This window comes from Parus major, chromosome 4A (genome assembly GCF_001522545.3).
Source record: "Parus major isolate Abel chromosome 4A, Parus_major1.1, whole genome shotgun sequence".
Taxonomy (NCBI): Eukaryota; Metazoa; Chordata; class Aves; order Passeriformes; family Paridae; genus Parus; species Parus major.
The window spans coordinates 8,254,297-8,270,349 of record NC_031772.1 but is presented as its reverse complement, the minus strand read 5'-3'; the positions used below and the strand labels follow the sequence as shown (position 1 = coordinate 8,270,349).

Here is a 16,053-nt window from a genome sequence, read left to right as displayed (position 1 = left end):
TGTAGCATGCCCAAGACGTTCCAGCATGACTTGGAGGCATTACATCAATGCTGAAAATGTGCTGATTAGGTCTCACTTTGGACCTGATTAAGGATGGATAACAAGAACCTTTGCTATTAGCAATGCATCCATCTGCTGGGAGTTACTGAGCCTGGTGTCGTGTATCAGAGCTTTGAGCTGCCAAGATGAAACCATCACAAAAAAGCCTTTGTGATTCTACCAGGCATCAGACAGGGCAGCAGCAGCAGTAGAGATGGGGCAGTGCTGGTGCCTCTGCCTCCCCTGCTGCTCTGCACCCCTGCAGGAAAGGCTGTCTCCAGCCAGAGCAAGCACAGGAGGTGACAGCAGGGATTTGTTTTGGGAACAAAGACTGGAGGAGACTGGTCTGTTCAGCTTAGCAGAACAAAGGCTGAGGTGAGATGTAATAGCTGTCTACAGACATCAGAGGCTCAGAAAATACAAGAGTTTTTAGATTAAGGCACAACTTTGGCACAATAACAAATGCGTATAATCAAGTGACTGTGAATAAAATTAGGCTGGGAGTCAGAAGAAGGTTCCAGAACAGGGAAATCCCTCACCACTAGGGGAAACAAAATAAAATACAGCCATAAGTGGTTTGGAGATGGAGCTTAATAATTTACCAACAGGACTTTCACAGGGATGCAGAATTTAGCAGACACACACTCCCCATTCCCTGTGCCCCTGAACCAAAGGTTTCCCAGCAGTCTCAGTTTCTGGCAGGCTGAGTCATATCAGCACAGACCCTGTCCCCAAACACGTTTTGGAACACCAAAATACCAAAGCAACCAAATCCTGCAATGACTCTGGGCCAGCAGTCACTGCCTGTCCCACTGGTGCTCATGGCAAAATGGGATCATTTCACACACACCCCCCTCGCCCCAGATTAATCTGACAAAGTATTTTCCTGCTGGTGAGAGGAAAAAAGACAAAGCAGGACATGCTGGAGCTCCCCTTACATTGGTGGGTCCTTCTTCTGCCCTGTCACTCAGCTGAGCGAGGAGGTTGAGGGAGAAGTCCTGGCAGCAAACCAGGAAGCGCCTGCTGCACTTTTCTTCAAAAGGCTTCACATCTGGCTCAATCCCTGAGAAATCGAGTCTCTAGACAGCAAACAAACAAATCTGTTCTCATTAAAAAAGAAAACAATCCCCAGAATAATGTTAAGGGATTACATTACTGCCAATACTATCTTTATCAATTTCTTTTTAAGTGGTCCGAAAGGTACAAGCCATTCATAAATAAGTACGATTTGAGTATGTTACACAAAAGTATTCAACACATGAATTCATGGGTATGTATCAATTTTTAGCAGCCTGTTTTGTAGAGCACAGCAAACTAAACCTCAGAATTATTTCAGTTCCTTCCTGCGTTGTTGTAACCCGGGGGATCCTCCCAAACACCACTTAGAGCTCCGGGAAGAAAGAGGAACATAAGACAATGTTACAATCAGAAAAGTATCTTCCACCATGAAGGTATGACTAGATTAGAGATGGCCCCTGTGTCTGAAATAGAGAGAAGGCACACTTTGATTGTGAGCAGCATTTCAAAGTGGAAGGCATGTCCAGCAGCACAGCAGTATGGGCAGAAACAGCAAAGAGTGTCTGGCTGGGAAATCCAAACAGGCTCAGTTATCATCACCTCCTCCCTAACCCAGAACAGCCACGCCTGGTCTGTGCCTCCACATCCACCTTCCTCAAAGAGCAGCCACACTTGCAACCAAAGACCCTCAGCCTTTGACACACCCATTGTGCTGGGGGGGACAGAGCTAGCAAACACCCCTAAATCCCAGCAGGTATTTTTGCTTCCCTTATTTTCTTTTCATGAGGGAAGTACGTTGCAGGTATACAGTCCTGCTCCCAGTTTCCTTAGCACCAGGCATACAAGAGTGCATGGAGCAGCACTGACTGCAGCAAAGACTCTGAATGCCTGGTGTTAGAGCAGATCCAACTGACCCACACCAGAATGAAGCACTCTGGGTATAGAAAGAGGGCAGTGAATTCAGCCTGACCATTTGGTTAGGTAAAAGAAGTTATCTTAGATGCTCCACACTGAGTAATATTTCCATTTTTATTATCTGACTAGAACATTTCCTTGTTAAACCAGAATGTTCTATTTTACAGGTGTGAACATGCCAAACTAGAAGGAGAACCAGAAACAATGCCATACCCTGGAACAGTTCTCTAGAACCCTCTTAGCAACTGCAGCTCATTCCACTGAAATCCCACACCTGGACCCTGGCAGAGAATTCAAGCTCAAAGACAAGAAGAAAACAGGCCAATAGACAATGACCCCTACTCCAGTGCATCAGACCACCACAGGGTGTTTTTTTCTTTTTGTCTGTCCCTACATCTGAAAACTCCCTGAAGACTGAGGCTCTCCCTGTAAATCTCTGTCATGGCCTTTGCCACCACTGCTCTCTGTGCCAGATGTGCTGAGCCCATGCAGCATTGCAGGTATCCATGCAGTACTTCTTCTACTGCTTCTTTTTGCAAGCACGAGAACCTCTCAGAGCCCCAGAGAAAATCTGGTTTGAAATCCAGCAACATCACACAAATGCCAGCAAAGCTGGAGGGAAGCCATGTGTGGAGCTGCTGCAACTCTTTCCTGAGCTATCACCTGAGCACTGACATCTCATTCTGCTCCCACTGACAGGAATATGGGCTGCACTTCAGTTCTCCACTGGAAAACTGCTAATTCTGCAGTCAAATGCTGTGGCCATGCAAGGGTACGAGGGAGGCACGACACAGTGAACAAATCCTCACACTGGAAAATGTGGGAATGTTTACCTGGACTTCTGGGTCAAAAGAAAAGATGTTTTGTCTTCCATCATTCCTGCTCAGTTTGTTTAGTTGATCTGTTTCTCTTCCATACTAGGACAAAGGAAGGCATTGATATTAGATGGCCACACAGAGGCAAACACTCGTTATTGGGAAAGAACTGAGTCAAAACAAAATAATTATTTTTCAGGTTGCTTTTGTGATACATGAGCTGAGGCAAAGCACTGCCATGGAGCAAGGACAGTACAGAGATGTGGCTGTGCTGAAGGACAAATCAGGCAGAAGCAGACAACCACACTTGGAGGAGAGGAATACACAGTCTCAAACCATCTCCATCCATGACAGATTCAGGTGGGATAACAGAGACTCCACCAGGACTTGGTGCCTGCCCAGCTCTCCCAGAGCTGGAGACACAGAAAGCAGAAGAGCCCTCCCAGAGGTAAGCTGGACAGAAGTAGCTGTGGGTGGGGAGAGTGATCCTGCAAACACAATACCTTCATCAGCTCTGGGTGCATGCTTCTCTCCAGGCTCTCCAGGATGTTCTCTGACTTTCCCGGCGTGCTTGATTCATCATCTGCAAGGACACAAGAAACAGATGTTCAAAACAACTGCAGGAGCACAGCTCTGCCAGAAAGCATCCTGCAGTGTTTGCTAACAATAGCACAGAAACAGTTTACGGAGACTTTTCCATTCCTTGGGAGTAAGATTTTTCCATGCATTACCAGTATCAAAGTGTACTATTACAGTCTGCTAGATCTGTCCAAAGCCCAACTTCAGCACAGAGCCAATTTTCCAGGAGCCTTGAAAATTTGCCATGGATTTCCCATCCAGAAGAAAGGTCACGTTTCCCTCCACTTTAATTCCTCAGACTATCATCTGTGTTTTACTAAGCCTCTCTGCATGATACTGTGTGTCAGCCACAAATCTTGCTTTAAATACAGTACAGTATACACTTCTCCAGGCATTCTGCTTGTATCCTGCTGCAGAAGGGAGAAGGGAGGCGTTTACAAACTGACCTTGCACAGATTCCACAGCATCTTTCTTCTCTTGCACCAAACTCTCAGTATTGCTCTGAATGATCTTCCTCAGAGTTACCAGCCATTCCTCCATCTCCTGCTCAGTTTCAGCTGCAAGATAGTGGCTGTACTTGTCTATTGTCTTCAGCTCAAACGCATAGCGGCGCATCTTGGGACACTGAACAAATCAGATTTAGATTACATTTTCCACAAGAACCCAGCACACTACCTGCCACACAGCTCCTCCCTGGGAAAGCATCCTGAGCTGAAATATCACAAAGGCAGGCACCCTCCCTGGCACAGCAATCCAGCTGTAATCACAGGGGGCTTCGTGGTTTGAGCAGTGCACAGGTCCATGGCCAGCTGCTCTGAGTGAAGGAAAACCAGACTGAAGCACAGACATTGCACCAAGGAGCAGGAACAGGCTCATTCTGATGTCATCAGACCTTTAATATTTACCCAGATAAGCCAGGAACTGGATTTTTCTGACATGGTAAGTAATGCTGCACTCTGGGACACTTAGAGGCATCTAAAAAAAGCAAGTGGTACAACACAGCTTTTTGGAGCTGTGCTGGCCTTTCAGCAGCAATTTCCAACCAGAAACCAAGGCAAGTCTGATGCAACCTGGGAAGTACATCCCATACATCACTGAGGTGTGTGCATTACTGCTTTTGCTGTGTTCAGAAAGATAAATGGAACCTCACAGCTCTGACTCATCCATGCTGAAGCAAACCACTGGGGTAATTTAAACCACCCTGCACCACACTCAGTGTTTGAAGCCTCTGCAGAGACAGCAAGGGCAGAAGGCAGAGCAGCAATCCACTGCTGCACTTCACTCTAGCACAACTAAACAAGCCCAGGATTTAGACCTGTAAAAATGCTTGCTCCTAAAACCTTATGAGCCCTGAGCAGGTCCTAAACTCCAAAAGAATGCATGCTTGCATAGACTTCTCAAGATGCAGTTTAAGAAACAAGAAGCTGGTGCAAACAGCACTTAGAGGAGGAAGGTGTCCCAGATAAGGTAATACCATTTACTTACAGGCCTATTGATCAGTTTAGCTGACCAGCCTTGGGTTAGTTTGCAATTCCATGCCTTCAGACCTCGAGAGAGCAGGTCTGTCTCAGAGCCAGCAATCCCTGAGTCCATGCAGAGCCACACAGAAAGGACACCTACCTGAACCACATCATTGCAAGCATCCAAGAAAATGCAGCCTTTGGATTCTTTTGAAATTTTCTCATCTTTGTAGGAATTCAGAATATAAGAGCCATCTGTGAGCTGTGACAAGTAAAAATACCTCCTCTTGAATACCTGTAAAAATACAAATTCTTGCTCAGGCAAGTATTCACTCTGCTGTACATCACAAAAAGAAGTTTCCATATCTGCCCTCCCTGCTATTGAGAAAATACTGTAACGTGAAACACTGCTGACCCTGGAGTGTTGCAGATTCACCCATTTGAATATGGTTTGCTTTTACAAAGAGAGATTTCCATCATCTTCTGTAATTTTAATGCCCTTGTTATTATAAGTTTGCCCATCTAAAGCAATGCCCCAGGGCTTCCAGCTCATCTCTCAGCTGGCTCCAGCCTCATTTATCTTTACAAAGTAATGCTGCACAGTAAATTCAGATCAGTGCATTATTTGAAGATCCATCCCACCCTAGAGCAGGTATTTCCAGAGCCTTTTTCATACAGACCTCAGTTAGAATTACAAAGCAACTGTCTGGAAGACTTAGGAACAGACATTTGGAAATTCCTAGCACTCAAATGCAAGCCAAGGGACAATGCAATCCATTCAACTGCTTTGGGTTTTTTGTGGCTTTGGGTTTCTTTACACAAACCTATTTTCATGAACTGGCTTTGGCTTAGTGTTCAATTCTTACATCAAAAAAACAGTCATTTCAGGAGAAGTGTTCCTGTGTTTGTACTACTGATTTTCATGAAGAAAAAAAAAGCTCTCCAGTATCTCTCAACATCTTTCTTCATGCTTGTCAGCCAAAAGCTACTGGACTATAACTCAGGAGAACATTTTGGCAGCAATTGTGGCACCACCATATGCTGTAAGGAGCAGGGTGCATTTCACAGTTGCTGGGTATCCGCATTAGGATAATCATGGAGGAAGCCAGGCCAAGCAGCACTGCAAGTATTTCTGCTGTTCTCTCTACCTGGAAGATCTACCAATAAACACAGCATTTTTCATCCCACATGGGAGATTACAAGTAATTTCCTGCTTCTATCATTACTGACACTAGCACATGTTCAGTAAAGCCACTTGCTTGCAGAGAACTGGGAGGGAGCACCACGCCCTGAACCGTAACCCATCCCTTCTGAGAGGGAACCTCTGGCACCACTTGGATGATTAATGAGCTGTAGAGATGCTCCACGGGCTGCTGAGCTTTAAGTTTTATAAGATTTAACTAAACCTTTAGCTCAACAGAGCATAAAGATACATGGAAAGCTAAGGATGTGAAGCATTAATCCAGCCTAAACACTGATTTAGCACTTCACTGAAGCAATCTCAGGAATTTTGGCAGTGGATGCTACAGAAACCCATGACAGATCTCTCTCTAGATATTACAGGGTTGATATCCCTTGTGGTTATGGATTTCATGCTAAACTTTGCTGAACTCTGCTCAAAAGCAAAAGCAGAATCAAGGAGCACTGTTCCTGTGATCTGCCCCCTGTGCAAGCACTGCTGTCAGAAATCATTGTCAGAAGATGATGATCATTTGAAATGAATACTATGAACCTGTCAGCAGAGGGAACATCCCCCTCTGATCAGGCTACAGGTGCTGCTGGTGAGCACCAAGATTGCAGAGGGATGGCTGGAGAACTGGGAAAGTGCATTTGGGCAGAGAGGACAGGACAATCCTGATGTTGCAGTGCAGGCCACCAACACAAACCAGACAGGGAGAATTGAGCCAAACCAGAGCAATTCTCTGCAAAGGAAAGGTTGCTCTGAAGTAAAGGGTGGCATCTTCAGCATAATGAGAGTTTGCTTGTGGTTCATCTCTCCACAGAACACACTCTGCACATGCTTAGCAACAGTGTGAGGCACAAGAGCTCAGCAAAGAACCAGCATTCACAATATGGACCCATCACAGCAGCCTCTCCAAGCAGTGATAGATGATGGTCAAAGTCCTCAGCTTTCTCACATGTGCCTTAGAGGTGTTTTGTAAGACACAGCTCAGAGAACAGCCACTGTTTCTCCGTACTTTGATATCAGAGTTTCACTGGAGACTCTGGATCTTATTAATTGAACTGAAGCCTGGAGTAGCTCAGATAATTCTCTGAGAGGCAGGTCTGAGGTGCAGGCCACTGAGACCAATACCACCAGAGGCTCAGACTAAACCAGAACCAACTGATTACTTTGAGCATGAATGATACTTCCTCCAGAAGTTTCAGGGAAAAAAGTTGCTTTAAGCTTGCTTAGAAAAGCAGAGGATCAGAAAATCCTTTTCTGTCTATCACCTTCAAACCCATTTTAAAACTCAAATTAAAATTAGCCCTATGAACAGTCCTGTTCCACTTCTCCTGAAAGCATAACTCATTGAATCAAGCCTTGGAACAGCTGGGCTTTTTGAGATGTATTTAATACATCCTCACAAAGCAGCCTTGCTGCAGCCATCCCTCAGCTGTACCACTGGGCATCATTCAACAATCTGTGCTGTAACAAGGGAGCTCCATGGTGAGACAGCAGACAGCCTCACTGCCACAGCAAAAACCTGTGCAGAACTATTAAAAATCTCTGCACAATCTAAGCAGTGTCACACTGGATTACAAAGAGCAGAGAACAGGATGTCTCCTGTTCCAGGCAGCTGGTGCTTTTAGGTCAGTAATGCTACATCTCTGCAGTAATATCACCCCTGCTTTGAAAGCCAAGATTTATCATTCTATTTTAAAGCTGGCCTCTCTACATGTTTCCAACCAGCAAGGAAACCATCAATTCAGAAAGCTGTCTTTGCAGTGCAGCTGTTTCACTTATCCCAGTTGCCTTCCCCTCCTTGGCCTCATCCAGAAAACATCTTGCTTTACCAGAAGATGCTTCACTTTTTTGGTTAGCTTGCTTGTCATGGCCCAACTCCCATCAGTCTTACAAGCTGGGAAGGAGAGGGTCAAAAACTGTTGCCAGACTGGGTTTTCCAGTCCACCATGGGATAGAAGAGGGGCAGATGCCATCCAAACCCAGCCCTTGTGCTCCTGGGAGCTTTGGAGATGTGGCCTGAACTTCACCTCATGCCTTGTTCATGAGTAACTGGACCAAACTCACCTTCATGGTAACAGTGATGGTGCTGTTGACATTTGCTTTGTGCAGCCAGCCCTGCTTTATCACACCACCCTTCTGGGAGCACAGCGAAGAGGAATCCTGAAAGACAGCAAACAGGGTTTGCAAAAAGAGGAGGTCAGGTAAACTGTTTCCCACAGGAAACTCCCCTTGGAAGAAGAGATTTGTGCACCCTGGAAAGCAATACCATTTTAACTACAGCAATACATGTAGAATGTATGTGCAACAGGTACAGCTATGCATACAGTGCTATCACAAAAAAAAAAAAGTTAAAAAATAATAAAAAACAGGGATATTCCTTTCCAATAAAGCGGAAAAACAGGCTAGATTGGGTCACCTTTGGAAAAAGAAAGATTACATCTATTCTGATAGGGCTGCACAGTGATTTTGCAATGAGGCAGTGAACCTGCTGGTTCTTATGCAGAATTTCAAAACTTGAGGAAGATGGAAATTTTAAAGATGGTCTGTTTAGGAAGTTGCAAAATGCAGAACTCTGAACTTATTCTGTCATTTCCTTTTGTCATTCTCACATTTTATATTTCAGCAAAAACCACCAAACCCCAGTAAAATAACTGAAATGTAACTGGCTGATTTCACATTTACCAAACCACAAAGTTTCAAGTGACCCAGCCAGGCTGCTCTTGGCACACCAGACAGGGTTTCCATCTGCTCCTGTCCCATGGTCCCAGAAAGAAAGAATGGCTCTCCATTCATACCTAACCATGACCTCCACTGGGGAGAGAAATGAGAGCCCAAAGTGATGAAAAAATCTCACCCTAGGGCTTCCAGTGACTCAGCAGCAGAGGCAGCCTCATGAGAGAGCTGGTTTATAGAGCCTGCTGCATCCAAAGGGGCAGGTTTTCACTCTTTTCATGTCACACTTCCAGAGTACATTTTCTGACACTATTTCCCCGGGTAAAACAAGCCATGATTTCTCCTTTATAATGGTTCACCTTTTTTTCATTTAAGACATTTCTTTTACTTGAATTTCCATTACACAATTCTAATGCAAATGCTCTGTTGGGAAATTGTAACAGAATCCTTTAGATATGGCCATGCCAAGAGATAGAAGCGTCAAAACATCTGTGAAAGCACTTGGAATACTCTTCCACAACAAACCTCAGTAACTTCTCTTGTTTGAGTATTTGGGGCACTGGCCAAAAGAAGAAAGGTCTCCACATTTGGATAGCGTATTTTTGTCCTTTTGCTTTTGTGGAAGCATGCTGATAACAGTGCACAGCAATCTCTCGAGCCCAGAGCAGATATTTTTTTAAGAGGCAGCACCTCAAGTTACTGATGTAATGCAAACCAACAACACAGCTAAAAAAAGATTAAGGCCAAACTTAACAAAACATTTCCATTTATAAAGAAGCCAATGCAGTCCAGCCCTGAGGTGTGCTGGGACATACCTTGATAATTTGAGAAATGTGCATGAAACAGCCCCTCCAAACCTTTAGCTCTGCAATAAAGTTCCCTTTTTTACCTCTGTAAATTCCTCAGCAGCAGCATGTTGGTGCCATGGGAATTTTAAACAGCTGGGCTAAACAATTCCCTCTATAAACAAAAACTTCCTAATGTCACGTGCATGGATTAATCTCCACGTGGTACTTGAAACAGAAAAACACTGCCCATCCCTTCTGTAGCAAATGTGATATGCATGGGCAGGAAATGTGGCATCTGCATCACCCAAAATAACCAGGTCTGGGATGTCCCAGTTGGCAGAACCCCCAGCTCACCCCCACAGAGGAGCTCCAGGGCTGCAAATCTTCCCCACCCCAGCTGGGCACAGATGCCAACTTCCAGAGGAAGTGAACACCTCCCAGCACTGGCACAGAATGTACAGAGCAGGACTGGCACACTGTCATCATGCTGGGTCAAATGTGGTAAACCACAAAACTTTCCAAGAGGAGAACCCCAGAATCACAGTGTAGCTGAAAAAACAGACTGCCCAGTTTTAGTTCTGGACATGAAGAGTTTTCCTTAGTAACTACTTGGCTTATCTTTTTTCCTCTTCCAATGATGCCCTGTTTCAAGGGGAAAAGCCATGAGAAATATGACTAATCTTCCAGACAACTTAGGAGACCCTTGGCTCCAAGAGATTATCTTGTCATACTCTGAAATAAATCACTGCCTCACTTTTGATCCCATTTTCACAGCAGAAAGCATCTCACCAGAAAACCATTCCTAGGAACTGAATTCTAGCTTTGCTTTATGAAGTTAACTTTATAATGTATCCCTGCTTTTTAACAGGAATACATTAAAAAAAAGACCCAAAAAACCAACCTTCTCCTTACCTCATCCTTTTCAAAGTCTTCATCAATTTCAAACACATGGCTTGGAATCTTGTCTGGCCTAAAGGATTTGCTGAAATCACAAGACATTTTCATGTTTAATGAATGGAACATGAGCATCGTATGAGCCAGCAGCTGATGCTGGATCCAGAAGCAGCAGCTGAACTGCAGCTACAGAGCACAGAAGATGAATTACAAGAGACCTTTGGCTCTTTACAGCTGGGGAAAGCTAAGTTCTGAGTGCATTTCATGGAAATTAAGCACAAGCAGTCTAATTAGCTTTCTCTTGATAGCTGTTGGATTCTGCAGAGTTTTTGCTGACTTGCATTTATGGAACAAAGAGAGAGCACTCTGGTTTATCTTCCATCTTTACAAAAAAAGAAGCAAGATCAGACTACAATTTTAACATTATTTGATCAACAGTATGACTCCATTGCTGCTTCACATCCCCTCGAGACCCTCAGAACAGACTCACTACATCCAATTAAGAAGAAAAAGCATTTAACAAGCTTCCAGCACACGAGCAGCCTGGACAGGGGTCCAGACAGGCCCAGAGTGTGGGCAGTGAGAGCAGAGCAGGCACCATCACAGAGAAAATAACAATCCAGCAGAAATCCAAGATGTATGTGCTTGTCTGAAAAACCCAATTAGCTCTGGAGCTGGAAGCACTGGCACAGCCCAGCCTTTCCAAGCACATAACTCCTTGGCACTGCCAGCACCAGCAGCAATATCACATCACCCTCTCTGTACTGGGGGTACGTGGAGAACCTGCTTGGCGTGGGAACATGGGCAGTGGCATGACAACACAAACCTCTGGCTCTAACCTGCAGAGTGACATGCCTCTGGAGGAGAGGCTGCTTGTGGGACAGGCAGCAGGGCAAGGGCAGACTGCTCCTGCTAAGCCCTGTGATCACACATCAGCTTTCCAAGGGAGCACGACACTTACCATGGCAACATCCGAAAGTCTCCTGAGTATTCCTCATATTTGTAGTTTACCACGAACCAGTCAGAGCTGTAGGTTTTAATGCACTGAAAGGAAAACAATACAGCTCTTAGAAAGCTACAGCAAGCAAAACAAAGCCCAGCAGCAGTCTGAGAGGTTACACGCTGCTGGGTGAGGTAAGCACAAGCGGCAGGGGTGTGGGCAAGGCTGCTTCACTTGTTTCATGTAGCAGTACAGAATTTCATGAGGAACATTTCAGCACAGAGACAAAAATCACACAGCATCTGGCCTGCCACACAGCTACAGATTTTGTATTTGCATCACTCCAAGACTCTAAAAAAGGAGTAGTGATTTGGGAGGAGAGCATTTTCCAGAAAGCAGAAGTTTTCTGCCCTCACAAACACAGCATGTCTAACTCGACACCGACCATCACTTTTTGTTCCACTACACTTGAAGGGAATGGTCCTGGAGAGCAGCACTTCACAACAAACCCAGCACTCCAGATGCTCCAGGAAGGCTGTGAATGCCCTCCTTGACAGGCAGGTGGTGCAAAGCCACACACCTTGGCTGTGTACAAAACCCACTGCAAAGACACTTTGCAGATGAGATACCTGTGAGAACTCTCCTGTGCAGCAGGTCGGGCAGTGCTTCCCACAAAGGAAAAGCCAAGTGATCCACAATGCTGCGGATCAGGAGCTACAGCTGAGCATCCTGTCCAAGGGTAAAAAGTGCTGAAGGCCTGGTGTCACATGGGCTTTGCACCTACCTCTTTGACAAAGAGACTCTGAGCTTTCTTTAGAGCATCTTCTGGCACCGTTGACTGGACAGTCCTTCTCTGTCGGCCGATGACTGAGATCTGCAGGAAAAAGAACATTTTTTCATCACAAACTCCATCTTCAGGGCTTGACACTCACTTTAAATAAATGTGGTGGGCCTAAATCACCAGTGGGTCATTTTGGTTTTATGTGTCAGTAATGCAGCCAAAATTAACATGTGGTTAATGGTGGAAATTTTCCAAGGTAAGCAGGACGGGAGATGAGGGAGCCTCAAACACGGGAAACAGCCAGAGCAGACTCACAGACACATCTTCAATCGGAAATATCAGGAGGTCCCGGAGGGGATCGCTGTAGATCTGAACTCTGCGTTGAAGGATCACATTCTCATAGTCCAAGGGTTCCACCACTTTAGTTTTTTCCTGCAGGAAAAACAGATGATGCAAAAATTTACATAGATGTAACATCTAAAATAACCAGTAAATAACATCTTGTGCTTAATTTCAAACTGTGTGAGCACTGGACTGCCCATTATTCAGCACTCTGATACTCCTGTGCTGCAGGTAACCACCAATGAGCATGTTTTGCAGAGAGGGAAATGAGGGGTTAAGTTTTTAGAAATAAGCTACAGGAAGAAATGAAGCACTGTGCTGCTCTGTCTCAGCACAGTCTCTAATTTCTTAATGGAGCAAGAAAGCCTCCTGGACAGGCCATAGCTTTAACAGCTGCAACATCCAGCATCTTTGTGTTTGAGCAGCTCATCTGTACAGCCTGGAAGGAACACAGGCTCCTGTGCTGGCTCTGCCCAGCTCGGGGCTGGCTTTGCTTGAGGAGCGGATGAGAGCTGTGCTCTCCCAAGGAATGATGAGAGCAAGGCTGCTGCTACAACTGCCAAAGCAGGAATCCATGGAAGGAAAAACAGCATCCCTCTGAAAAGACAGGAAAGCCCTCTCCATAAATCTCACCCCAGACACAGCCAAAGGCTAGAGCCCAGTTCTATTCTCACTCACATTTCAGGGAAGTAAGAGGAACTTCTCCAAAAATCCCGGGAGTCACAAGCAAAAACTATTAGGAGAGCTTCATTACATTCCCTACTGCACCAATTCTGTCTATGTAACAAGTCCAGAAAGCAGAACTTAGTAAAATGAGAAAAACACAAGTTCTGAAGCAGGCAAATGCCATCTCAGCTGCACAGCCTGACTTTAGATTTCATGAGCAAGAGTTGGGCTCTCAGCACTGCGTTGTCAAAATCAAACTTCACATCAAAAGCCAACCAATAACTCTGTATGGGAGAGGTCACAATAAAACAGGAACCAAATGCTGACCCATCACCTCTGCCTTGTTTTGAACCTTGACCAAGATCCTGATGCTTGGCCCTGCCACAGCCAGTGTTCATGAAGCCCCTGCAGCAGCACATGATGCCAGGTGCCTCTGGACATGACATCCCTGCAGGACAACATGCTTGGGCTCTCCACTCTTGGAAGAGGAATGTCAGATACTTCCCCATGGGCAGCAAATGTTACCCTGCAGTCAAATGGCTTTTCTGGGATGAGCTGTTCACCATGACTGGAGTTAAAGATGAGAACAACACAAGGTTTCTTGCTGAACACAGCACAACCTGCAGCTTAAAAAAAATGAGTCCCAAGTGAGGACTGAAAGCTCAGCAATGCATAACACCACTGGATAAACAGCCACACCATCTAGAGTCCAAAAAACCCCAATATTTTCTGTGACACATGAGATAAGCAGGGAAGTCAACACTGCTCTTCTGTAACCAATCCCAGCCAAAGGTCCCGTGCCTGTTCTGTGCCTTTGGCTCCTGAGGATCTGGGATGCATTAATGAAACACCTGCTGCCTCAGACAGTTTTGCATTTAAAAAAACTCCTTTCCATGCTGCAGAAATCCAGCATGAATTAGCTCAGTTATCTGAAAAAGTTCCCTTCTTAATCACTCTCTGAAAACTTTGCTTTACTGCTTGCACAGTCCTGGAAAGAACCTCACACTCCTCAGATTACCAGTGAGAAAGACAAAGGTCAATCAGCAGAGAGCCCAGGCTGAGTGCCAGAGCATCCAGGGGCTGCTGCCTGTTCCCTCAACCACGAGGGATTTGGGAATGGGGTGACAAATGCTGCCAGTCCCACTGCACACACAGAACTTCTTGCATCCAACACCTGAGCTGTGCTGGGATTTAATAAGAAAAGAGGGTCCATCTGAAAAACAGGATTTCTCTGTCTACCAACAGGTAGACAGAGAAAAGGAGCCCATTTATTCTCAGTCAGTCTCATGCTCATTAAATGTTTAATTGAATTTGGTTAATCATCTGAAACACCAGTCTTATTTCAGGATAGCGCTGTGCACTTCTGGAGGTCTGCCGAGCTTTGCAAATAAATGTGAATTTCCAGGACATCTATTTGCAGGACTGGGGCCCCAAAGCTTGTTCTCCCCCCAGCAGCAGGCACACAGCTCTCTGCTGGTCTCGGACTCCCTGCAGCAATCCTGGTAAAACTCAGCAGCCTTGGTGGGCCAAAGCATGGCCATGACCCCAAGAACCCACACCAGGGCCCCTCTCACCTCACCCTGCAGCAGCTGTAACAGTAAATTAGAGTCCCTCTATGAGCCTTCCACATCTCTTTGGGAATGCAAGTCCTCCAATCACACAGTACTTTTCGTCCTTTTTTATTTTGCAACATGGTCCTGAAACTAGGACTGTATTTCTAAAGCTGTCCTTTTAAAAAGCTGGGGCTTTGATGACATTTCTTTTCTAGATCTGATACCTCTGATGACCAGCAAGACAAAGTCCTGGCACTCATCCTCATGGGATTCAATGACAGCTAAAGGGTAAGAGCTGAAAAACATCCCAGATCCTCACATGAGATGTTTGAAAATGCATAGAGCACTGCCTACAATAAATATTAAAATAACAAAAAAAAAACCCTTAAACCTTGCTGCAGCCCTTCCAGTCTGGTGGATGTAATGATATTGGAAAAAATGTGTGGTGCAGGCTGTGATCTATATCTGACAAACCAGTGCCAGGCCCTGTGACACACATCTGATGCCCGAGGGACAGAGGGATGTGCAGTGGCACCCAGAAGGGTTGTGCAGCACCCAGACAGGCATTTCTCCTCTGGAGCTGTTAGAAACAGTCCCTCGGGCTCCTCTTCCCCAAGGTGTGCACATCCCCTGTCTCAGCACACAGCAGCCCTCCCTTCCCTGCACTCAGTGTTACACTGACCATGTGTGATGTGCTCACACCCAGCACATCGCCCTGGCTGCCCCAGGCCACGACAGGAACCACAGACACGTCTCTAAAGCAAAGACAGAAGATGTAGGTCAGCCTGTTTGTTAGCAAAGCAGCTGCTCAAGGAAGGATGTGGCCTGGCTCCTGCCTGCCATCGAGGAAACAAACCCCTCCATCCATCCTGAGCTGTGCAGGCTGCCCAGCGGGGACAGGCACGCTCACATCCCTGCACACAGACCCACGGAGTGAGGAGGGATCCATCCCAAATACTTGTTGTCCTTTTGACCCTTTGAGTCCATGCACTCCCATCAGTCCAGAAAGCCTGGATATAAAGCTTTAAATGCTGAAAATGGGATTTCAAAGTCTTAATTTTCCTGAAGGTTGAAGTGCACACCCCACACCACCCCAGGCTCAGATCACACTGCCCAGCACTGTCACAACAGCAGATGGCACCCACCAAAGTCATTACAAAAGCAGAGGAAAAACTATTACACTAAAGTAATTAGAGTCTTAGAAACCACAAATTCCTCCTCAGAGGAAGCCAATACCCAAGTACAAAGAAATGCTGCCAGTACAGCAAGAAAATCAATCCATTTCTTCAGGAAAAAACATTCAGTGCTGCCAAAGGCATCCTGCTCTGTGGCACACATGCAGCAGCTCTTCATCCAGGGCAGGCAGACACGGCACTGTGATGCTCCTGAGCTCCTCTGAGCT

At 45.7% G+C, this 16,053-nt stretch overlaps 1 protein-coding gene across 4 annotated transcripts in view; it reads right to left on the bottom strand.

Moving 5' to 3' along the window:
- The window catches only part of DOCK11 (dedicator of cytokinesis 11), an 81,596-nt gene that overhangs the window by 51,976 nt on the left and 13,567 nt on the right, over positions 1–16,053 (bottom strand). For all 4 annotated transcript variants that reach the window (XM_015626228.3, XM_015626225.2, XM_015626227.3 and 1 more), the window contains exons 2-11: positions 12,406–12,522; positions 12,094–12,183; positions 11,331–11,413; positions 10,388–10,457; positions 8,079–8,174; positions 4,986–5,120; positions 3,812–3,989; positions 3,290–3,369; positions 2,805–2,888; positions 978–1,118 (exon numbers count right to left, since the gene is read on the bottom strand). In XM_015626228.3, the coding sequence (XP_015481714.1) occupies positions 978–1,118; positions 2,805–2,888; positions 3,290–3,369; positions 3,812–3,989; positions 4,986–5,120; positions 8,079–8,174; positions 10,388–10,457; positions 11,331–11,413; positions 12,094–12,183; positions 12,406–12,522 (1,074 nt within the window). The remainder of the gene's footprint in view (positions 1–977; positions 1,119–2,804; positions 2,889–3,289; positions 3,370–3,811; positions 3,990–4,985; positions 5,121–8,078; positions 8,175–10,387; positions 10,458–11,330; positions 11,414–12,093; positions 12,184–12,405; positions 12,523–16,053) is intronic.